The 25,126-nt window shown below is 46.7% G+C and overlaps 1 protein-coding gene across 2 annotated transcripts in view; it reads left to right on the plus strand.

Annotated features, from left to right (window-relative positions):
* VPS37B (VPS37B subunit of ESCRT-I) overlaps positions 1 to 25,126 on the plus strand; it is a 111,703-nt gene that overhangs the window by 75,420 nt on the left and 11,157 nt on the right. For both annotated transcript variants that reach the window (XM_086942940.1, XM_086942941.1), the window contains exon 2: positions 8,758 to 8,929. In XM_086942940.1, the coding sequence (XP_086799066.1) occupies positions 8,758 to 8,929 (172 nt within the window). The remainder of the gene's footprint in view (positions 1 to 8,757; positions 8,930 to 25,126) is intronic.

The raw sequence follows: 25,126 nt of genomic DNA on the forward strand, positions 1-25,126 counted from the left end.
AATGACCGAAGTAACAACGCTACGATGTACTGGCAAGGAACAACAGGAAAAGGATAAAGAGGGTTTCATTTTGTAATTTTGGCGAATCGTCCTAAAGTCAGACCGGGTAGCTGAGAGGGCGAGCCACATAGCAATGTATCCACAAGTGAAGCAGCGTTATTAAAATACTGGCGTAAGTCATTACAATCAGGATACACAAGCGCGGAAGTACATGTCGCCCCAGTTAGCGCCCGCCCAATCAATATATCACCTCAGGAGTCGCGATCTAACAAGTCTATGGTATATGAGGATGGACAAAGGGTTCATTCTATAGCATCAATAAAAGGATCTGACGACCTATAAAAAGCATGTATTACGTGGAACAATTCGTAGACAGGATGTGCGCCCTCAAACAGAAGCATAGGAGGGAAGGAAAATCGGAATATACAATCATTCAGCGAATATGCAGTAAAATCGAGATCTTAGCCATAGAATCACTAAACCATACGATAAAGATATAAACGCAAAGCGCAAAAATCGTCCCGGAAAGAACTAAACCCTGACCACCCGTCTGACCCAAGATATTAGAAAGAAGAAGAGAAACGAGAGAAAGAACAAGAAGAGAAATAGAAGATAGAAGGCCATGGAGACACAGAGGTACAAACACATCCCATCCCCCACCCTGCATACCAGCGGAAGGCCACGGCCCCCCCCCCCCCCCCATTAGGCATGCCTGTCGCCCCAAGAAACCCCAAAAGAGGGAGAAGCGGAGGAGGGCCATAGCACCAGCCCCTTGTGCACCCCCAACCCCAGAAGCAAGGGCCCACTGAAATAGTACGCGGGCATCAATATACAATCACCCCAGCCACCCGCGGTCACCAGTGCAGTCCATAATCCACTCCAGCATCCAGTTCACGAATAAGCGACATGAGTGAGCAAGAGTCAGCCCTGGCCAGTACGGAAAAGAGTCAAAAAGGAGTCATAGTTGCACACAGGTGGTATCAGCAAACACGTAGTACCCGGAGGGGCAATCTCAGATCGAGCCAAGAACCAAAGGAATAGTCCAGGAGGGTCCCCCCGAGGTAGAATCACCTTCCACACAAAGTCAGGGTGTTGGCATTCAGGCAGGCAGGCTGGCAATAGGAAGGAAAAGGGATAAACAGAGTCACTGATCTTGTCGTTGTGCTCCCCGGACCCTCCAACACGCTTCCTGCACGCCTGGGAGACCTCGGCTATGACAACTGGGGAGCATTCGGGCTCACAGTCCACAATGCACGGTGCCGTATCCAAGTCTTTCGCAGCAGGAGAGATAGTAGGGTGAGAAACATGTGCGGCCGCCCGCAGTTCTTGCCACTCAATGCGCCAGTCTCGGAGGGCCAGCCAAACATCCATTAGCGTGGGCGCCATGTTGTATCTCCAACGCCCAAGGACTTCAAGCCACACACACCAAAGAAAGTCGTTCTTACCGGTGTCGCAGCTACATCAGCAAATCGCGGTGTGTGGAGAAATAAAATGAGGCACACGCAGATTCCTTCAGATGTGCAGCGCTACACACCTCTCACCACGGTGTGATCAGAGTCCGGTCAGGCAAGCCAATCTGCTGTCCGATCATATGCGCGAGGTTGCTGGGGCCAGCAGAATGTGCACTCCGCGTTAGTCAGTGCTGCGTTGCGGCGACAGTCACAGGATCATAGAAGGGCGGTTTCACCACTCTGGTCGCCGGGTATCAATGGCCAATGGAGGCCGGTGTTGACGCTGTGCGGGACGGCTGCTTCGCTACGTGAGGTCCCGGCTCGTGCTGGAGGAAAGGCCAGAAACTTGCAGGCGGTCTAATTCGGCCGTCAGAGGCCGCAAAAAGATCAGAATAACGCGGTCAAGCTCCGCCGAGATTCCGCTGCACTGGGCCGTGGCTGGGGTGCAGGATCATCGCCAGGATAGTTCCGGAGGTGAGGGCGAGCTGCGGAGCCGGGCGTCTATGCGGCCATTTTGGCCGCCGTCTTGGCTCCTCCCCCCTGTATTGGGAATTTAATTTATTAATTGCAAGTAACAAAGGGATATTACCTGCATAAGCCCTAACCCACTGAACTTTTTACATTCTACGCACTTCTGTGATCTGCATGGTACACATGCTTTGCTTCAGGCATATTAACACTGTGCTACTTTATGATGAGTGATAACTTTCAGTACGTAAAACTCAGCTGCTCTCCAGCAGGTCCATTAATCACCAGTTATCTTGAATTTTTTTATTAATGGCCGAAATTTGTTGAATGCCAGGAATACGGCAGCAGGTTCTTTTAAATTCACTATATATATGTATATATATATATATATATATATATATAAGTTCCCCACCAGAACAAAGACGCACTCAGACATCCACTAGCACCAGGCTTTTAAAGGGTAAGAACGGGACCGGCATGCCGATGCAAATAACAGCTTTCGTGTCGCGTTATGCATGCCTGACGCGTTTCTGTGCTGCCGCACTTCATCAGAGGCTTCGACAGTCTTTCGTGCTATTCTGACCCATACACACACAAGGAAAAATATCACCCTTCAATGGGCTGCTCCGTTGAGCGTATTGACTTGTGGGTGTTGTAGTCTGGATCAGCGAACTCTACCCTAATGGGTGCACGTAAATATTGATGTTGCCAAAAAGTTCCAAGCCCACAGATGGTCCTCCGCATGTTGTGCCGTTCAATATCCCAAGCAAGTGTCCCACATAATGGTTCTGTGAACTACAGAGCCTGTGGCCCCTAACCTTAGTAGGGTGGTGCATTTTTCGCGCCGGGGATGCCGCGTAAAATGAAAGCTCCAAAGTTCCCCACCGGAACAAAGACGCACTCGGACATCCGCTAGCACCATGCTTTTAAAGGGTAAGAACTGAACCGGCATGCTGATGCAAATAACAGCTTTCGTGTCGAGTTATGCATGCCTGACGCGTTTCATCAGAGGCTTCGACAGTCTTTCGTGCTGTTCTGACCCATACACACACAAGGAAAAATGTCACCCTTCGATGGGCTGTTCTGTTGAGCGTATTGACTTGTGGGTGTTGTAGTCTGGATCAGCGAACCCTACCCTAATGGGTGCACGTAAATATTGCTGTTGCCAAAAAGTTCCGAGCCCACAGATGGGCCTCAAGTCCCCACAAGCACTGTCATGCATGCATTTCTTTTGTTTTATAGCGCCACTCATACCAGCATAGAGTAACGGAGCACTGTACATCACTCACGTTACAGAGAGACCACGAATCGCACTGTACATTAGTGTATAGGAAAGCTTCCATAAGACAAGCATTTACAATGCAATGGTCTTGGCAGCATTAAAGGTAAAGCTATTGGCATTGCTCATTATTATTATTATTTTTTTTTAAATCATAAATAAATGGCATTGTCATTTACATTGCCAATAGCTTCATCACGTACATATGCGAGACCTATTGCATTAGCACCCACACACACAGTAAGTAGTAGAGTGAGAAGTCGATAGTGAGTAGGAGAGAGTTATTAGTAAAGAGTATTAGAGAGCGCAACAGAGCTGTGTGAATAACAGCTGTGACCCCGTGCCTGAGGTGCATCATCTGAGCTGTGTGAATAATAACAGCTGTGACCCCGTGCCTGAGGTGAATCATCAGAGTTGTGTGAATAATAACAGCTGTGAGCACCTGCCTGAGGTGCATTATCAGAGCTGTGTGAATAACTGCTGTGCATTATCAGAGCTGTGTGAATAACTGCGTCAGCCCCGTGCCCGAGGTGCATCATCAGATCTGTGTGAATAACTGCGTCAGCTCCGTGCCCGAGGTGCATCATCAGAGCTGTGTGAATAACTGCGTCAGCCCCGTGCCCGAGGTGCATCATCAGAGCTGTGTGAATAACTGTGTCCGCCCGAGGTGCATCATCAGAGCTGTGTGAATAACTGCGTCAGCTCCGTGCCTGAGGTGCATCATCAGAGCTGTGTGAATAATAACATCTGTGAGCACCTGCCTGAGGTGCATCATCAGAGCTGTGTGAATAACTGCGTCAGCCCCGTGCCCGAGGTGCATCATCAGAGCTGTGTGAATAACAGCGTCAGCCCCGTGCCTGAGGTGCATCAACAGAGCTGTGTGAATAACTGCGTCAGCCCCGTGCCCGAGGTGCATCATCGGAGCTGTGTGAATAACTGCGTCAGTCCCGTGCCCGAGGTGCATCATCAGAGCTGTGTGAATAACTGCGTCAGTCCCGTGCCTGAGGTGCATCATCAGAGCTGTGTGAATAACTGCGTCAGTCCCGTGCCCGAGGTGCATCATCAGAGCTGTGTGAATAACTGCGTCAGTCCTGTGCCCGAGGTGCATCATCAGAGCTGTGTGAATAATATCTGTGAGCACCTGCCTGAGGTGCATTATCAGAGCTGTGTGAATAACTGCGGTGCATTATCAGAGCTGTGTGAATAACTGCGTCAGCCCTGTGCCCGAGGTGCATCATCAGAGCTGTGTGAATAACTGCGTCAGTCCTGTGCTGAGGTGCATCATCAGAGCTGTGTGAATAACTGCGCCGGCCCTGTGCCCAAGGTGCATCATCAGAGCTGTGTGAATAACTGCGACAGCCCCGTGCCAGAGGTGCATCATCAGAGCTGTGTGAATAACTGCGTCAGCCCCGTGCCCGAGGTGCATCATCAGAGCTGTGTGAATAACTGCGTCAGCCCCGTGCCCGAGGTGCATCATCAGAGCTGTGTGAATAATAACCGCGTCAGCCCCGTGCCTGAGGTGCATCATTAGAGCTGTGTGAATAACTGCGTCAGCCCCGTGCCCGAGGTGCATCATCGGAGCTGTGTGAATAACTGCGTCAGTCCCGTGCCCGAGGTGCATCATCAGAGCTGTGTGAATAACTGCGTCAGTCCCGTGCCTGAGGTGCATAATCAGAGCTGTGTGAATAACTGCGTCAGTCCCGGGCCCGAGGTGCATCATCAGAGCTGTGTGAATAACTGCGTCAGTTCTGTGCCCGAGGTGCATCATCAGAGCTGTGTGAATAACTGCGTCAGTTCTGTGCCCGAGGTGCATCATCAGAGCTGTGTGAATAACTGCGTCAGTTCTGTGCCTGAGGGGCATCATCCGAGCTGTGTGAATAATAACAGCTGTGAGCACCTGTCTGAGGTGCATTATCACAGCTGTGTGAATAACTGCGGTGCATTATCAGAGCTGTGTGAATAACTGCATCAGCCCTGTGCCCGAGGTGCATCATCAGAGCTGTGTGAATAACCCCAATGTCATTGCTTTCCCTGTGCCACCCGGCGTGAGCCTCCTCTGCAGTTACCTGCGGTGAGGCGTCGCTCCCCAACGAAAGGCAGAGGCGGTGTTCCATGAGGCTGTTCCTCGCCGTAGGACATCAGACCACACCGCTGCGGGGAATGTCCCCCAGGGGACCCAGGCAGCGGGGCGCACCTCCTGCGCTTAGGGGACTGGAGGCTCAGCTGGGCCTCGAACTCCATGGGCCGCTTCAGAGTGGCACCGCACGCCATGCTGCCTTCGTGAAGCCGGCCAGGAAGAGAGCAGTTATCGGCGCGCGGCGGAGACGCTGGCGCCATGAGCGTGCGCGTGGCCAAATCTGCGCGTGGCCAGCTCTTGTCGCTCCCTCTCCCATTCACAATGCTGCGCGCGTGCACAGCTCGTCTCGTTTTGTCGGATTTTCTCGGGTGAAACGATCGCTATAGTTCTCTGGCGAGAACGCGCTTCGCACGTTTCTAGCAGAGACCTAAAAAAGGACTGCAAGGTATAGGAGTCACACCTCATCCATACTGGTAGGCAGTATAGTTTGAGGGCTTGATCTGGAGAAGCACAAACTCAGAATGTAAAACTTAACACTATGCTTGGGGTTGTGTTTACTAATAAGAATTGAGTTCTACCCAAATGAAACCTTTTTTGAAGCATTAGGATAATGAGACTGGGGAAAATATCACCACACTCTCTAACCTATACTTTGCACTTTCCACACAGCGGTTTGATGACCGTTAATAGCTCACTGTTCTGTATTAGGATTTTTATTTATAAATTGCAAGAAACAAAGGGATACAAAAGCCCTAACCCACTGAACTTTTTACATTCTATGCACTTCTGTGATCTGCATGGTACACATGCTTTGCTTCAGGCATATTAACACTGCGCTACTTTATGATGAGTGAAAACTTTTAGTACGTAAAACTCAGCTTCTCTCCAGCAGGTCCATTAATCACCAGAGTTATCTTGAATTTTTTAATTATTGCCTGAAATTTGTTGGAGGCCAGGAATACGGCAGCAGGTGCTTTTAACTTTTTTATATATATATATAACGGCAACTCGTTGGAGTGTTTTTTTATATATATATATATATATCTATCCACATCCACAAAGAACCTCCAGTATGGAGCCCCCGACCCTTCAGGGCGGCCTCTTGCAACGGGCACGGAGAAGCCCGTCAAATATCCACAACGACAGCAAACTTAAGAGGCCCAATACTGAGGAAAAGAGGCTTTATTCGAGGTCATGCGACATCAGAAAGCTTCCCTTACTCCAACATGTTTTGGCGGGTGGGCCTTGATCACGGAAGGAAGCCAACCACCAAGTGCGTGAATGCCCTCAATTTGAATGTTGGTATCACGTGGCATAATTAGCATCAATATACCATAATGCATCTGGAACGTAAATGTCAAGCACAATAGTTTTCATTACTCATTTTCTCTATTTCGTAGCCAGTGCCGAGCTTGCTGCTGGTTACCAGTGCAATCTATTTCAAAATGTTATGCAGTCAACATGAATCTGTATCGCAGCTAATGCTCGATGATTATTCGACTCCGTCCAAAACCTCGAGTCCCCAGCACGATCTGTGTGGAAGTTCTCCACACACAATCCCTTCCAGCGCCGAACTCCGACTTGCAAATTAGCATACCATAGTGGGTGCGCAGTCCGGTGAGTGGGGTCATGCTCCATTATTTATATTACCACAAAGAACCTCCAGTATGGAGCCCCCCGACCCTTCAGGGCGGCCTCTTGCAACGGGGATAGATATATATATATATATATATATATATATATATATATATATATATATATATATATATATATAGATATATATAGATATAGATATAGATATAGATATAGATATAGATATAGATATATAGATATATATATAGATATAGATATATAGATATATATTCCGAGTTTGTCCCAAACTTGAAAACGCACACCAACTCCCGCAGCATTAGTCTTTCTGTCTGCTCAGTTCTCAACGCCTGACGCGTTTCACTGCTTCCGCACTTCATCAGAGGCGTGGTCATCATACTTCACATGCCCATCCATTTGAATGTTCTGCATCCAATGAGCGGCTCGGTTGAGCCCAGATGGAATTCTGGGACACGTGGTTTCTGTTGCGGCATGTTGTTCTGTTAGCTATCCCTTGTGGCAGTTCCCATATCGAGGCTCTGTAATATCAGGAGTCCCATGGCCCCAACTTTAGCAGGGTAGTGCATTTTCTGCGGCTGGACCACCGCAATTTCATAACTGCCAAAGCCTCTGAAGAGAAGTGGGGACACTTCGAAACGCGTCAGGCATCCAGGGCAGTTTGAACAGTCAAAGGATATCGTTGTGCTGGAGGCGTGCTTACCATTCAAGGCTCCTTGTGTGCAGCTGAGGTCCGGGTGCTCCTTTGTACGTTGGGTACCTCTGAGCTGGAATATTTACACGGCGGCCCATGCCGTGGAAGGAGCACCACCCTGAAAGAACCAGGGGCCATGCGGTCTTGACTACGGGCCGAGAACATGGGACAGCAGCGTATGGATTCTGCACGCATTCTACACAGCGAGGCCCATCTGTGGGCTAGAAAAGTTACCAACTGAACATTAGGTGAGGTCCGGGTGCTCCAACACCACCCCAGAGCTGGCCATGCCTCCGACGATCCAATCTGTAATTAGTGTGATAGGTAGCTGATGTGCAGCATGGAAAAAAAACCACTTGACCAAGCCAATCGATCTCTCATAGGAGAAACCCAGTGGCTTTGCCAGTGCTAGTTTTCGGTGGTGGATCCCGTTCAGTGGTTGCGAAAAGCATTTTAAAGCCTTAGATGCATAGTGTTATAACTGGCCCATCTCATTTATAATATCTTGGACTCTTACCCCACAACGTGACCACCCCCCTTATCCCTCTGCTAATCCATGCGCAGGGTGGATAACATTTGTTTAATGCAGAATTACCACATTTTGGTATGTTTTATTTTTTTCTTAAGGGCAATCTCCCATTGAGCTTATTTGTTAATCTCAGTACTGCCAAACCTTCCTCTCAGGGTGGTCTTTTAAAAAAACACGATAAATATGTTGGTCTCCTTAGCAAGAGTGTATTTCTTTGGCTTGTTAAACCCAAAGGGCTGTGAAACCTCCCAAATCATCACAAGCTGGGGCTGCTAAACTGGGAGCATATTCGTTTTTTTCCAATCTGTTAAAGTGTGGCATTTGTTTTCATGGCACTCAATACATGTTCTGTTTTTGTGACTTGGAATACATATAACTCGTTCCATAATGCAGTTTAATGCAGTTTAGTGTCCTGAGGTCTCATTATTTGAAAACTTTGTGGTACAGGACTTTTTGAGTAGTTGACGTATTTGTGCTTTATGCCCACATTGACACCGCAATGAAGCCGTGCAGGGGGCGAACACTGCATGTTTTAAGACCAGGCCGTTATGGATCTAATTGTATATTGTAAATCCATGGAAAATGGATATCTGGTTATACATGAAATTGTAATAAAGTGCCCTTTTTTTGTATTTCTTTTTTCTGTGACAGGTTCAAAACGTGCAGCTCACCAAAGATATGACCCTTGCTGGAAACCGCAGCCTGGCAGAAGAAAATCTTTTGTACCAACCACAACTGGACAGTCTCAAAGCTACTCTTACCCAAAAATATCAAGAGCTGCAGGTCCTCTTTGAAGCACATCAGATAAAGAAAACAAAGCTAGGTAACTGCTTTCCGATGCAAGTTTCCACTTTTTTTTGTATAAAACAATGTTACGCCCTTTGTATGATCAATGCAATTTTCCCAAAATTGAAGTATTATAGCAGTTTTGTCTGTGGCACTAAAATTAGGGAACACGGCTGATAAAATTATGTGATGAGGGATGAATTATGCAATGTGCAAACACTGAATATGTGGTATTTATTGTACGTACGTACTATTTATGCAGCCAGTCTGTGACACTAGTTTACTATCCTATAATATGTTCAAGCAATTAGAAATTAGCTGAAAGCAAATCAAAATGTTCCATAAAGTATATTTGTAATACAATTGAGAATTGTAGGTCCAATTAATTGGCATTATTTAAATACATATAATGATTTTTATTGTAAGACGGAGTCATTGGTGTTTTCTTGCATTAAAACTAGGGCTTCGTAAAATTGCCCTATTCTAATTTTTTTTCTTTCAAAAATTCCCAAAATTCTGCTTTATGTAAAATAGTTCTATCTGATAAAATAGCAGTCCCATTTTTTTGTATGTGTATATATGTGTGTGTATATATATATATATATATATATATATATATATATATATATATATATATATATATATATATATATATATATATATATATATATATATATATATATATATTACCTACTGGCGGTCGCCAGTAGGTAGTTATAGTTAGGATTTTTTTCAATGTTAAATCTCAAAATTCTATTTGGAATAACTTTGGCACCGGTTGACGAATCTGACTGAAAAGTTCCTCAAAATGGCCTCGCGGCGTTCCGTTCCTTCCCTGAAAGTTTAAGGGGGATTCGTCAAGCGGGGGCCGAGATAAAAGGGGGGTCCCAAAACGTGTTTTCCCCATGTTAATTTCCATAGGGCGGTCGATTTCACTTTTAGCCCGAACGGCTGAATGGATTTCCACCAAATTTGGCAAAATTGTAGGGACTGGTAGCCGGATGTGCCTTTGCTATGTCTCAAGATATGTGCTCCAGTGGATTTTGAGTAATTTAGGTTAAAAAAAATATATATATATATATATCTGTAGGCGCGCTCCGGAAAGCTGATTGGCTCACGGGTGTCTGTAAACATTCGAAACAGTCGGGAGCGGCCGCCATCTTGTGTCTCGGTAGGATCGAGACACAAGAGGTGACATAAAAAAGGGAGAAATGACTAGAAGGGGGCAGGGTAGACCCCCTCCTGACCCCCTAAGTTTAATGTGGAGGCTAAAATAGGGTCCCGCGGGGCATTTTTAAAAAATATTTTTTTTCGATTTGCACGGGGGGAGCGCCCGGTACGCGCACCGGGGAGCGAAGCACGGGGAAAATCCAGGACCTTATTTATGAAGGCCTTGCGACAGTTTTGCGCCGCCTGTGCGTCACTTTTTGTGACGCACCAGCGGTGTAAAAAAATGCGCATCATTGCGCTATATTTAAAAAGTGACGCATCTAGGTAGATGGGTCACTTTTTAAAACCCTGCGCCACATTATACCTGCGTCAGGTATAATGTATGCAGAGGGGGCGTTCCACCACAAAAAGCTTCGTAATAGCGACGCAGTGAAATCTATGAGATTTCACTGCTTCACTTTTAGGATGCTGTTGCGTCAAAATCTTGTGCCTGCCTCACAGTAGATGTAAGACTGACGCAAGACCTTTCACATGGTGCTTTCCCCATGTGAAAGGACGCATTACTGGAGTTGCGTCACTTTTGTGACGCAATTCAGCAATGCGTCACTTTTGTGTTTACAGATAGGTCAGAAATACTGACGTATCTGTAACTCCTTGCGACATGATTCGTCATACATTAAATATGACACATCTGGAATGTCGTAAGGAGTGCGCACAGAAAAGTGACGCATTGCACCAGCGTTGTAAAAAAATGCGCCTCGTTGCGCTATATTTAAAAAGTGACGCATCTAGGTAGATGGGTCACTTTTTAAAACCCTGCGCCACATTATACCTGCGTCAGGTATAATGTATGCAGAGGGGGCGTTCCCCCGCAAAAAGCTTCGTAATAGCGACGCAGTGAAATCTGAGATTTCACTGCGTCACTTTTAGGATGCTGTTGCGTCAAAATCTTGTGCCTGCCTCACAGTAGGTGTAAGACTGACGCAAGACCTTTCACATGGTGCTTTCCCCATGTGAAAGGACGCGTTACTGGAGTTGCGTCACTTTTGTGACGCAATTCAGCAATGCGTCACTTTTGTGTTTACAGATACGTCAGAAATACTGACGTATCTGTAACTCCTTGCGACATGATTCGTCATACATTAAATATGACACATCTGGAATGTCGTAAGGAGTGCGCACAGAAAAGTGACGTATCGCTGTTTTCACGCAGCGATGCGTCACTTTTCAGAAATGAGGCCTCCAGTTTATTCACTGTCACCTCTACGACCCTTTCTTGCGTCAATACGTCCCTTTTGCATACATTACACCTGACGTAGGAATAATGTGGCGCAGGGGGTTTACAAAGTGACGCATTTACCTAGCTGCGCCACTTTGTAAATATGAATAAATAAGGTGCATTTTTTAGTGGACTGATGCGTCACAAAAAGTGATGCTTTGGTGGCGTTAAAGTGACGCATGGCTTCATAAATGAGGCCTTCTGCCTTCAACTCCAGCAATGCATCTTTTTTTATCCTTCCACACCCCTGTTCCTTTTCAACATTTTCTTTGAATATCAACATTCCCCATATTCACTCTTCTTCTCCTTACTTTCTTTCCTAACACTCACCTTCTTTCAGTCCTCCCTACTTCACTTCCTTTCTCCTCTCATACCTTTCTGTTCTTTCTTACTCATTTTTCTTTCCATTATCAATGCACTCTATTTCACTTACTCTTTTTCATTTTTTTTAAGAATATAGCTCTTTGATGAGAATTGGAGGTAGTTCTGAAAAGAACTTTTTGTTTTCTTCTTTTTTCTAACAGGAACAAAAACAGGGAATGGAAACTGCTCAACAGGAGCAAAAAAAACAAAAAGAATTAGGGGTGGGAAGGGCAGCGATGGTTTTCTAATGCTCGAACCATGAGCTGTACACTTTGTTCTCCAAAGGAAAGCAGTTGATTGCAGTATCTGCATCTAAGGGCACCATGGTTAAAAGCAGGTTGAATGTTCGGAACCAGCTCTTGTGATCGCCCCCTCCCAGAAGAAGTTGCTCCTCCGGTGGATGTAGAGGCCCCATCACTGGGAACCTCTTGTGCCAGAGCCCTGACACTTTCCCGGGCAAAATTCTGGGGGTGCTTCCTCTCCACATGTCGGATCATTGTGAAGTTTCCAAATGAGTATTTTTTTAAGGGGTTACCCCGTGACAGCACTTCTTTGCAGATCCTGCACTCCACTTTTGGAGCATTCACCTTTTTTTGGTTAGGTGGGATTTAAAATAATTTCCTAATAAAATGTTCCTTAACTTTTCGTTGAGGAGGCTCTTCATTGATAAATTCAGGTTCTTCATCACTGCTGGATTCTCTGGCAGCCATGGTAAAACCAAGAAATATCCAGGAGCAAAAAGTCAGGTCTTGCAGTCACAAAAGTGAAAGAAGAAGTGAAGGAAATGGGTGTGGATTTCATCCTTTGTAAAAAAAAAAAACTGTTAGCAACCAATGAAAAGTGTTATTTTAAGGTCACATGACTTGACGCGCTTATGCTGCGCGCTCCGGGTGTGCACACGCGGCGCGAACGTAGGCGCTTCCGGGGGTGCACACGCGGCGCGAACGTAGGCGCTTCCGGGGGCGTACTCGCGGCGCGAACGTAGGCGCTGTAGGAAGGTACATCCTGACTATGGTTGCCCCCAACTTTTTGCCCTGTGTTTTAGCTGGTTTTGGACATAGTCGACCTGGGACCCTGCCAATCAGGACCCCAGGCCTACTGCTCTCTCTTTAAAATGGATTCCATGTACCCTAGGTACATTTCCAATTGGTACTGGGCCACCTTATCAGACCCTGTAACTCAGGGCATAGGTGTACCCAGGGCTGCCAGGGGCTGCAGCATGTATTATGCCACCCCTGGCTGGCCTCCTAAATTTGACACAACTGGCTGCATGACAGCTGGGGCAAAGTCGTGTAATCACCCTTTGCTGTAGGTGTAGTATACCTATACCTAACCCTAAAATGGACACACAGATTCCTATCAGTCACTCCTATGGCAGGCCTTGACAATCCTGAAGGCAGAGTGCTTGGAATCGTGTGAGATGGTGCTCTGGCATGAGCTGAGCCTGTCTGCAGCTTGCGGAACCAAGTCCTAATAGCTGTTCCATGATATCGCATACCATATACTCTTAAGTGCATTATAATCCTCGCGGTTAAATGCTAACTTTGGTATTGCTTTATCAAAACATGTCGAGTAAGGTGTCATACGAATTGGAATACTAACCCCTCGCCAATTCTGGCGACGGGGTTAGCATTCCACCCTTCTAGAGGGACACGACATGTATGTAACTGTGAACCCCGGTTAAAGTTAACTGAAGCCTCAGCTCCACAAAATGGATGCTGCCACCACAGACACGAGTCTGACCTCCTGCTGCTGGGAGTCCTTCCAGCGAGGGAGGCCTGGACAAAGGGTTTCCTGTCCGGGGCGGTGCTAGCACCGTCCCAGACATGGTTTTGTGTATCCTGGGTAGGCAGGGCTTTTCAGGAAGGTGACTGCTGAGTGGCACCCCGGTGCTCACTACGCATAGGCCAGTCAGAACCAGTTCCAGGGGCACACCAGCCCCTGGCCTGGGGAAGTCCGGCAGGGGAGAGGGGTGTAACCACCCCCCTCCTGGTCCCACCCATAGGCAGGACCTAGTCACCGGGTCAGCCCCCTTTTTTAGTATAAAGATAGGAGCGGGCCCCCTGTTCAAATTAGATCATCTTTGGAATCAAGATACCACTTTCTTCGAAAGGACTTCACGATTTCTTCTTCAAGATTCTCCCTTGTGGCTAAGGAGTAGTCACCCTGCATCCGCAGGCACCATCCTAAAGAACACTGCGGTCTGCTGCAAGTCCTTCATCACGAATCCGACGACCCAGCTCGACGAGACCCGGCTTCCCTGGCCCCTCTGACCTCTACTCACCTCTACAGCCCAGCTGAGAACCGTGAGTGCGACGAGACCTCAAGGGACCGACGATCGCCAAGACTGCACGACATCTTTACTGCAAGCCCACCGTGTCCTCCACTGGTGAGTGCTTTGGGGTCCGAGAAGCCCCGACCCTGCGCAGCTCCAGCACCCAAGATCAGCCCCCCTGCATCTCCACGATCTGCGTGGGGCCCTTCTGCTGTTTGCTGTGCACCGCGTTGTTTGGCTACTAGCCGGCTGGCTTGTGGCCCTCTGAACGACGCCCAACGACTTCACGACTGCTGGTCTGGTTGCTCCAGGCTGGCCTTTGCTTCCTTCTTCAAGAGAGGCACCCCGGACCCTCCTGGTCCACTCCAGACGCCATTTTAGGTCCACCGCGTGGGCTTGAATTTGCCAAGGCTTTGTTGCCCAATCCTGGGTCCAGCGACGCCGACAGCTTCTATCTTCGTGGGACAGCTCGATCCTCCATCCTGGTCGCCGACAACGCCTCCTTGTCCGTGAGATCTTCGAGTCAAGCGTCACCCACTCACCTAGTCGAGGTGGCTACCATCCGGTGCCCTCCTGGTGCCCACTGACTACTGGCTAGTAGTCTCGAACTTGGTCCCCTCTGCTTTCAGGTGTCATCTATCTTCAAGATCCAGGCTTGGATCCGACTGAACTTTCTTCACTGGTCACCGGCCAGCATCTTTTCTTCCGGCTCCTGGTCCGTCTACGAGGATTCCCGACGTCTTTTCAGACCTATGCAGCTGCAGCCCCTGGGCTAGGTAACTTCGGCATTTCGGTGCCCCAGCATAGCCTCACTATCCAAGGGTCAGAATCTACTTTCGTTTTCTCCCTACCAGGTCGGGTTCGCCCGAGAACACTAACTTTCTAATTCCTAGCTACCATAGACTCTTGTCCCGCATCTCGCGTGAGAGTGCACACACTGCACCCGAGTCCCCTAGGCCTCCTAGACATAATCTAACGATTCCCTAGTCAAGTCCTAGCGATTCCAAAAGCTATTAGTACTGTACTTACCTGCTAGGAATTTCGCATTCCACTTTCAGAGTATATGGTTTTCCGTGCCCCTCGGGCATTTGTATATACTGTGCTAACTTAAGTATTTTTGTAAGAGTTTTGGTTTGTGCTTAGTACCCTGTCCTCATAAAGAGTACAGGGCTGTTGTGATCTTTAAATAAATAACTGTTTATTTTCATAACACTTGTGTGGTGTCCTTTCACTTGGTATTCAAGGGGTATATGTGTGGTAAACAGCTGGCTTAACGCGCCCTCTCGAGTCTTTAGCCTTAGACTGCTCGTATCCACGCTACTAGGATAGCTGGTCTATAAGGTTGACTTACAACCAATCATCAATAAGGGTTGCTGGACTGATACATAGTGTTCACTAGAATAGTGAGCACTGCATATCAGGCCACCTTCTCACATTGGTGAGCAGCGGTTGGGATTTGAGCTTGCTGTTGTTTTACCACACGTATCCTAAGAATATCTTGTTGAAAGATCACATAAAGGACTGTTAGGTACATATAACTAAAGCTTAGAATACTCTGAGTTCTACTGAACCAGCTGTTGTAGCTCCTCAAGGCTTAGCACACCTTGGCTGCAACTCTTAGCAAGGGATCAGTAGGTAAACACATAGTGTAGGTAGGTGCATCACTTACACCACACTAGAATCAGCATGTCAGACAAAGGAGGAAACTCTGAGTATCCCCTTGTGTCAGTGGACCTTCCACAGGTCACTTCTAAATATGCTGCTCTTAGCTTCCATGAGATGAGACAAGTGTGTACTCTCAGGAAACTAAAACAGGGGTCTAACCCCACCACTTCCTTTCTGATTGGTCTCTTAGAGGCTTATGATGCCAGTAGGGCTGGTAACCCAGACCCTTCTAATCCAGAAGGAAGTTTGCCCTCCTTACAGGGTCCCTTTGATATCCATCCCCTCCATGAGGCAGATGATGCTGAGGAGGAGGATGAGTTGTCTGGGGATGAGGCAGATAAGGGACAGGTAGAGGTCAGTAGACTAACCCGGACCAACTTAAGCAGACATGAGAGGGACTCTAGGGGAGCCCTGGGGCCACTCTCAGGTCAGCTTAACATTGGGAATGGACGAGTTAGGTCTCTATCTAGAGGCTCTAACAGATCCCTTCATACCAATGGCTCTCAACGTTCCTCTCAAAGGGGAATGACATCTCCCCAGAGGAGAGTGTATGAGGCAAAGGAAAAGGCAGCCAATCTGAGGATTGAAAGGGAAGAACTTGCCCTGGCCAAAGAAAGGCTTGCCTTTGCTAGAGAGCAACAATTGAGTGGGGCAGTCCCCACTGGTGGCAGCAATAATCCTAGCAATAGGGAAAGGAGTTTTGATAAAAAGCACCTGAATAAGATAGTGCCCCCCTTTAAAGAAGGGGATGACATCCACAAATGGATTACTGCTTTGGAGAGAGCCTGCACTGTGCAGGGTGTTCCCCAAAGTCAGTGGGCAGCTATCTTGTGGCTCTCCTTTGATGGTAAAGGTAGAGATAAGCTCCTCACCACAAGGGTGGAGGATGCTAACAATTACCAAATCTTGAAGAATACACTGGTTGATGGGTTTGGTTTAACCACTGAACAATACAGGATGCTGTTCAGAGACACCCAGAAAACTCAGTCTCAAGATTGGACTGACTTTGTTGATTGTGCCACTAAGGCTTTTGAAGGCTGGCTACTGGGTAGTAAGGTTACTGATTTTAAAGGATTGTATAATCTAATTATGAGGGAGCAAATCTTAAATAATTGTCAGAACCAGTTATTACATCAGCACCTGGTAGACTCTGATCTGACCTCTCCACAGGAATTGGGTAAGAGGGCAGACAAATGGGTCAGAACCAGGGTTAGGCCTAAAAACCAGGGTGGTGACCAGAAAAAGGAATCAACCAAGCCTCAAGAGAAGGGTGGGGATAAATCCTCAGAGAAGACTTCCCAAGGGCCCCAAAACTCCAACAAGGGTGGTGGGTCCCAGAACACTCCTTCAGAACAAAAGAAACCTTATTGCCATACCTGTAAACAGGTGGGTCATTACAAAAGTGATGTCAGTTGCCCTAAAAATGGTAATAAGGGAAACATACCCCCAGGTAATACTCCTAAACCTCCTGTTACCACTAGTGGTAATCCCCCAGGTGGTGGGAGTGCCCCCAAGAATGTGGTGGGCATTACTTTGGGCAATCAGGAGGACTATGGCCTAGCCAGGTTCCCTGACCACACTCTTGTCTGTGAGACTGGCATGGGGTTTGCCAACTTCACTACTGGACCCCACATTTTGGGAAAGTATAGACAAGAAGTTTTAGTGAATGGTCGGAAAGTTGAGGCATTCAGAGACACAGGGGCCAGCCTCACCATGGTGAGTGACCATCTGGTCCCCTCTGCTCAACTGACCCCTGGTTTTACTTATCAGGTGACAGACATTCATGGAGTGAAGAGAAGGCATCCCATGGCAGTAGTCAAGCTCAGTTGGGGTAATGTCACAGGGCCCATGAGAGTGGCAGTGACAGATAACCTACCTGTAGATTGCTTACTGGGGAATGACCTGGAACTCTCAGCATGGGCTGAGGTGGAGCAAGAAACTCACTCCAGAATGATAGGCCTATCCAGACAGGTTAGTGGGGCAGTAATAGATACAGCCCCAGTCCAAGCACCATTCCTCCCTGAAAAGGTTGGAAGGGCAGTGGTAGCCACTGCCCAGGCTCAGACAGACTTTCCAGAACAGGATAGGAGGGCTGTGACAGTCACAGCCCAAACACAGACTGAGTGCCCTCCTGAAAAGGTTGAAATGGTCTCAGCCTCTACTCAAACAGATAGTGAGGTTGTGAAGCCTGAAACAATGGATCACTCCACTCAAACAGAGAGCATTGAGGAGGAAGAAGAGTCTTCCCCCTCCCAGACACTAGGTGAGAGCCAGCCTCCTCAGGGAACTGACTCTACCCCTGTTGAAGGAACTGCCCCAGAGGTAGTCAGGCCTAGCCTGGCAGAGCCCCTGATGGCAGTGGACCCTTCCCAGGTGGGACCCAGTCTGGAGCAGGTAACCTGCACCTCTCTACCCTGCCTCAGTCAGCCCAGGGCTGTGGAGGTCAGGGAGGCCAGTGGTGGACCCAAAAGGGCCCCCTGTCCAAAAGAACCCCTTAATCAACAGATTAGGATCACTGAAGCTGGTAAACCTAGCCAAGTGAAAATAGAACAGACTCCTGAGGGATCCCCCTTAAAAGTAGTTAGGGAACTCCCACAGCTGGACACTGGTGGGCACAGCCAAACATGGGGCCTAAAAACCCCAGACCTGACCTGTACCTCCAGTAAGCCAAACAGAGGGACTCAGCCTCCAGCTTTAGGTAGCCAGAGGCTGACCCTGAGAGCTCAGTGCATCTCAGCTAAAGAAAGAAAGGCACACATGATGGATGGTGATTGGAGGAAGTTGAGCCCAAAGGTAGAGGAGCCTCACTTCAGTACTCCAACCCAGCATCAGCCTTCTTCTTTCCCAAGACACACCAGAAACAGAGATTCCCTATGGTGGAGACCCTCAGATACCCTTAGGGTGAGGGGTTGCCTAGTGGACCATGACACAGGGGGAAACCAAGCCAGAGCTGGTCCTTCCTTATATGGCCACTTAGGTAATAGAGGCTTACCTGGGCAAGGATAGCCTTATCTCCTTTCGTTTGGGGGGGGGTTGTGTAGGAAGGTACATCCTGACTATGGTTGCCCCCAACTTTTTGCCCTGTGTTTTAGCTGGTTTTGGACATAGTCGACCTGGGACCCTGCCAATCAGGACCCCAGGCCTACTGCTCTCTCTTTAAAATGGATTCCATGTACCCTAGGTACATTTCCAATTGGTACTGGGCCACCTTATCAGACCCTGTAACTCAGGGCATAGGTGTACCCAGGGCTGCCAGGGGCTGCAGCATGTATTATGCCACCCCTGGCTGGCCTCCTAAATTTGACACAACTGGCTGCATGACAGCTGGGGCAAAGTCGTGTAATCACCCTTTGCTGTAGGTGTAGTATACCTATACCTAACCCTAAAATGGACACACAGATTCCTATCAGTCACTCCTATGGCAGGCCTTGACAATCCTGAAGGCAGAGTGCTTGGAATCGTGTGAGATGGTGCTCTGGCATGAGCTGAGCCTGTCTGCAGCTTGCGGAACCAAGTCCTAATAGCTGTTCCATGATATCGCATACCATATACTCTTAAGTGCATTATAATCCTCGCGGTTAAATGCTAACTTTGGTATTGCTTTATCAAAACATGTCGAGTAAGGTGTCATACGAATTGGAATACTAACCCCTCGCCAATTCTGGCGACGGGGTTAGCATTCCACCCTTCTAGAGGGACACGACATGTATGTAACTGTGAACCCCGGTTAAAGTTAACTGAAGCCTCAGCTCCACAAAATGGATGCTGCCACCACAGACACGAGTCTGACCTCCTGCTGCTGGGAGTCCTTCCAGCGAGGGAGGCCTGGACAAAGGGTTTCCTGTCCGGGGCGGTGCTAGCACCGTCCCAGACATGGTTTTGTGTATCCTGGGTAGGCAGGGCTTTTCAGGAAGGTGACTGCTGAGTGGCACCCCGGTGCTCACTACGCATAGGCCAGTCAGAACCAGTTCCAGGGGCACACCAGCCCCTGGCCTGGGGAAGTCCGGCAGGGGAGAGGGGTGTAACCACCCCCCTCCTGGTCCCACCCATAGGCAGGACCTAGTCACCGGGTCAGCCCCCTTTTTTAGTATAAAGATAGGAGCGGGCCCCCTGTTCAAATTAGATCATCTTTGGAATCAAGATACCACTTTCTTCGAAAGGACTTCACGATTTCTTCTTCAAGATTCTCCCTTGTGGCTAAGGAGTAGTCACCCTGCATCCGCAGGCACCATCCTAAAGAACACTGCGGTCTGCTGCAAGTCCTTCATCACGAATCCGACGACCCAGCTCGACGAGACCCGGCTTCCCTGGCCCCTCTGACCTCTACTCACCTCTACAGCCCAGCTGAGAACCGTGAGTGCGACGAGACCTCAAGGGACCGACGATCGCCAAGACTGCACGACATCTTTACTGCAAGCCCACCGTGTCCTCCACTGGTGAGTGCTTTGGGGTCCGAGAAGCCCCGACCCTGCGCAGCTCCAGCACCCAAGATCAGCCCCCCTGCATCTCCACGATCTGCGTGGGGCCCTTCTGCTGTTTGCTGTGCACCGCGTTGTTTGGCTACTAGCCGGCTGGCTTGTGGCCCTCTGAACGACGCCCAACGACTTCACGACTGCTGGTCTGGTTGCTCCAGGCTGGCCTTTGCTTCCTTCTTCAAGAGAGGCACCCCGGACCCTCCTGGTCCACTCCAGACGCCATTTTAGGTCCACCGCGTGGGCTTGAATTTGCCAAGGCTTTGTTGCCCAATCCTGGGTCCAGCGACGCCGACAGCTTCTATCTTCGTGGGACAGCTCGATCCTCCATCCTGGTCGCCGACAACGCCTCCTTGTCCGTGAGATCTTCGAGTCAAGCGTCACCCACTCACCTAGTCGAGGTGGCTACCATCCGGTGCCCTCCTGGTGCCCACTGACTACTGGCTAGTAGTCTCGAACTTGGTCCCCTCTGCTTTCAGGTGTCATCTATCTTCAAGATCCAGGCTTGGATCCGACTGAACTTTCTTCACTGGTCACCGGCCAGCATCTTTTCTTCCGGCTCCTGGTCCGTCTACGAGGATTCCCGACGTCTTTTCAGACCTATGCAGCTGCAGCCCCTGGGCTAGGTAACTTCGGCATTTCGGTGCCCCAGCATAGCCTCACTATCCAAGGGTCAGAATCTACTTTCGTTTTCTCCCTACCAGGTCGGGTTCGCCCGAGAACACTAACTTTCTAATTCCTAGCTACCATAGACTCTTGTCCCGCATCTCGCGTGAGAGTGCACACACTGCACCCGAGTCCCCTAGGCCTCCTAGACATAATCTAACGATTCCCTAGTCAAGTCCTAGCGATTCCAAAAGCTATTAGTACTGTACTTACCTGCTAGGAATTTCGCATTCCACTTTCAGAGTATATGGTTTTCCGTGCCCCTCGGGCATTTGTATATACTGTGCTAACTTAAGTATTTTTGTAAGAGTTTTGGTTTGTGCTTAGTACCCTGTCCTCATAAAGAGTACAGGGCTGTTGTGATCTTTAAATAAATAACTGTTTATTTTCATAACACTTGTGTGGTGTCCTTTCACTTGGTATTCAAGGGGTATATGTGTGGTAAACAGCTGGCTTAACGCGCCCTCTCGAGTCTTTAGCCTTAGACTGCTCGTATCCACGCTACTAGGATAGCTGGTCTATAAGGTTGACTTACAACCAATCATCAATAAGGGTTGCTGGACTGATACATAGTGTTCACTAGAATAGTGAGCACTGCATATCAGGCCACCTTCTCACAGGCGCTTCCGTGGGCGCACACGCGGCGCGAACGTAGGCGCTTCCGGGGGCGCTTACGTTGCGCGCCGAAGTGACGTCATCATAGTTTTACGGAAATGCATAATCATTTTCCTTATAAAAAAAAAAACTGCTTTTATTTGTATGGTACGAAATGTTTTGCGTTATTAACTTTTCATTCATATTTTTTTCACGAACGAAAGTAGCGCTCTGGGTGCGCTTTCCGGAGAGCTTACCGGAGAGCTTACCGGAGAGCTTACCGGAGCGCGCACCCAGAGCGCCCCAGGAAAAAATGATATAAAAAAAACTAAAAAATTAATACTTACACGAAACGGCAAATTGTAAAAAAAAACATAGGTTAGAAACTCGATATAGAATGAATTAGCATTTAAAAAACCTATGAAATTCACTGAAAAAAACATACGTTTCACACCAGTTTTAGTTAGGAATTAGCATTTAAAAAACCTATTAAATTCACTGAAAAAAACATACGTTTCACACCAGTTATAGTTAGCTGGAAATTTTATTGACATAAAACCATTGAAATTCCCACGTTATAGTTAGTTGGACTCACTATAACTTGCGCTTGCAATGCACTGCTGATGACGTCACATATTACATCACTCATGACATGGTCAGTGACATCACTCATGACATCACTGATGACACCATCCTTGTGACAGAGTGAGAGACCTCCTTTCAGTGTAATGTAAGCCTTGAAACACATATTCAAGAATAGTATTTAACATTTTCAAAAAAGTGGAGATACCCATACCAGTTACAACAAACAAATCAGTAATTCCACCATCTATATACACATCCACTCATTCACAAACAGTTCTATATAGTCACTAATACATATACTCACTTATTATATGTAGTGATACACCTATACATCCTGTTACACACCGACAGTCATCCAAAAGTTACTCACACACATATTCACACATGCAAAAAAACTAATGAACATTCATTTATTTGCATATACAGCAATACACACACTACCACTTTACTTCTAAGAATACTTACACATACTTACTCTCCTAAACAATCACTTATATAAACACATACTAATTTAAACAGGAACTCTTATAATCTCTCACTCTCACATATACTCCCTTTTATAAATCAATACTCGCATATACTAGATTAAAACATATGTCGTTACTGAAAAAGACAATAGTGAGACAGTCGTTTACTCACTAACATACACATATACACACTCATACATCCATACAGTCCTGTACATATGCTGTCTTCAAAACACATACAAACAGTGAGTCAGTCACCAACCCATACAGCCACTTATACACAAAGTGAGAAACTGATACATACATTTCAATATATAAAAGTTACTTGCTAATATATGTATTCACTAAGATACACTTAATAAGGCAGTTAACCAATCAATTCTTTTAAAAACAAACATCCATTTACACACTTATTTAACCATTTATTCTTCCATCGTACTTTACAAATACATATATAAAAAAAAATATTTTTCAGAAAGACACTCACTGGATGGTGTCATCAGTGATGTCATGAGTGATGTAATATGTGACGTCATCAGCAGTGCATTGCAGGCGCGCAAGTTATAGTGAGTCCAACTAACTATAACGTGGGAATTTCAATGGTTTTATGTCAATAAAATTTCCAGCTAACTATAACTGGTGTGAAACCTATGGCTTTTTCAGTGAATATATATATATATATATATATATATATATATATATATATAATACTGTCCATTCTTGCTTGTGGCCTTCCCTAGCGAAAGTGAGAGAATGTGGGTGTAAGATAAATATTATCGTGCTGGAACTTAATGTTTGTATAAAAGTCTTCTTCAAAGCCTGTGACTGAGATCACTGCTATTGAAAAACGTTTTAGGCATTCAGTTTCTGTGGCTGCATGGTTCATCTTGGCTATAATCAGAATATGGTGCAGGAAAATGAGCCGTGTGCTATTGTAGTGGTTGATAGCCATGAGATGGTTATATTCTAGAGGCTCAGCTGGAATCCTATGTGAACCTTCACAATAAATCTTCACAAATGATGCCAAGGTATGTCAATAACATTTTATACTATGAATGAGAGACGAGCGAGACAACCAAGTACCTGTAGTGGGACAAATTGGAGTTTGCCATACACTGAGAGCTCCGGGACCTTATTGCCCCATCCCCAAATACTTTTATGATGGCTCATGTGTAGAGCTATAGAAAAGTTGATATCTAAAGTCAAAGAAAAAATTATGGCACATTTTCCCTGCATATAGCTAGGATGTGAGTACACATATTTGTGGCTCATCCAGAATGCAGGAGAAGTTTGTATTTCTATATTGGTCCAGTAGAGACAATGGGCCTGTTTGCTCTTCAGAGAGTTGATTGATTGTAAAGGAGTGAAGCTGGAGCAATGAGTAACATGAAGGAAGGAATGAGGATCTCTAACAGCCTTGAATTGTTCGGTAGCCTAGTTTGTCTGAGGAGCTGGATTATAACGCCTTCTCTGGAGGCTTGTATAGTTCAGAATTAAATAAGGTTTGTTTAGTATTGGAGACCAAAAAATCACCTCCACACTCACTTTTCCCGACTTGAGCATCCTTCAAGAGGTGCGCTCCAAACACCTTCGGTATCTATTATTTGGATACAGAGAGCTATTCAGTGAAATACCTTGATTGTTGGAGAGAGATTGTGGAGTGTTGTAAAGGCATATTGTACTGGGTGGGGTTCTTGAAATCCTGTCTTTTATTCTTACTTACGTTCAACAAAAGGCTTTGAATAAAACAAATTCTGCACTTGTACGAAAACTGGTGCTTTGAGATCTGATGTAATATGAATTTGCCTCATGTGAAAACTGAAGCTTAAATAACCGAGAAAAGCTTCATTCAAAAATAAATTGAATGCCCAATTTTCACAATATTATGTTGGCATATATTTGTATACAATAGGTTTGTTTCTTTGTTTGCTCTGTGCTTTGAAACTGTTGGACTGTTACAATGAGGTTTTTCCTAGAAAGAATGATTCTTCCTTTCAAATGGCTGTACAAGTGTCTGTTCCTTCTTATGTAGTGGTGTTTCCCTCCGGACAGAATACAAAAGCATCTATGCTTCACCCCTAACTCCACCCATCAGACATAAACAGTACAAATGATGCAGTTGGTTCAGGATGTTGAATGGATTTTAAATACTGCCTCTTACAGTGAAAGATGGCTTAGCGACTTTTGTCTAGAGCATCAATTGCATTTCCAACGCTGTATTGTAAAATTTCTATTAGTTTAAGAAGAATCATTGAACTCTGCAACCACTGGCAAACACAATCATACATGTCCTTCCGAGTATACGCTTATAATGGTCTGTGTACGTGAGTAAACCTAACAACTGTTAATATCTTAACTGCTCTCATGAAAGGAATTGGTTTTTGAAGGCTGTGCCTCGGGCCCTTATTTAGACCCACCTTACTCACTAAATGTTTCTTGCCATGGCCACTGGTTGGAATTCCCTCCCTTTAATGAAAGAGGCTGCTAAAACATGACCTGCATGGAAGTGGCAGATATCGGTTCTACTTCCAGTTATAAGCAATACAGTCAAAAGTAGCGTCGACAAAGAGCCTATTTGCAGACTGTATCACCATGAGTCATGGGACTAATGTCACAAAATAAGTGGGCAAAAATAACCCGTGAGTTCAAAAAGCTGTCTACGTGATCTTCTAGAGATAGCCAGTTGAACACTGTGCAG

Source organism: Lissotriton vulgaris, chromosome 11, assembly GCF_964263255.1.
Source record: "Lissotriton vulgaris chromosome 11, aLisVul1.2, whole genome shotgun sequence".
Classification (NCBI taxonomy): Eukaryota; Metazoa; Chordata; class Amphibia; order Caudata; family Salamandridae; genus Lissotriton; species Lissotriton vulgaris.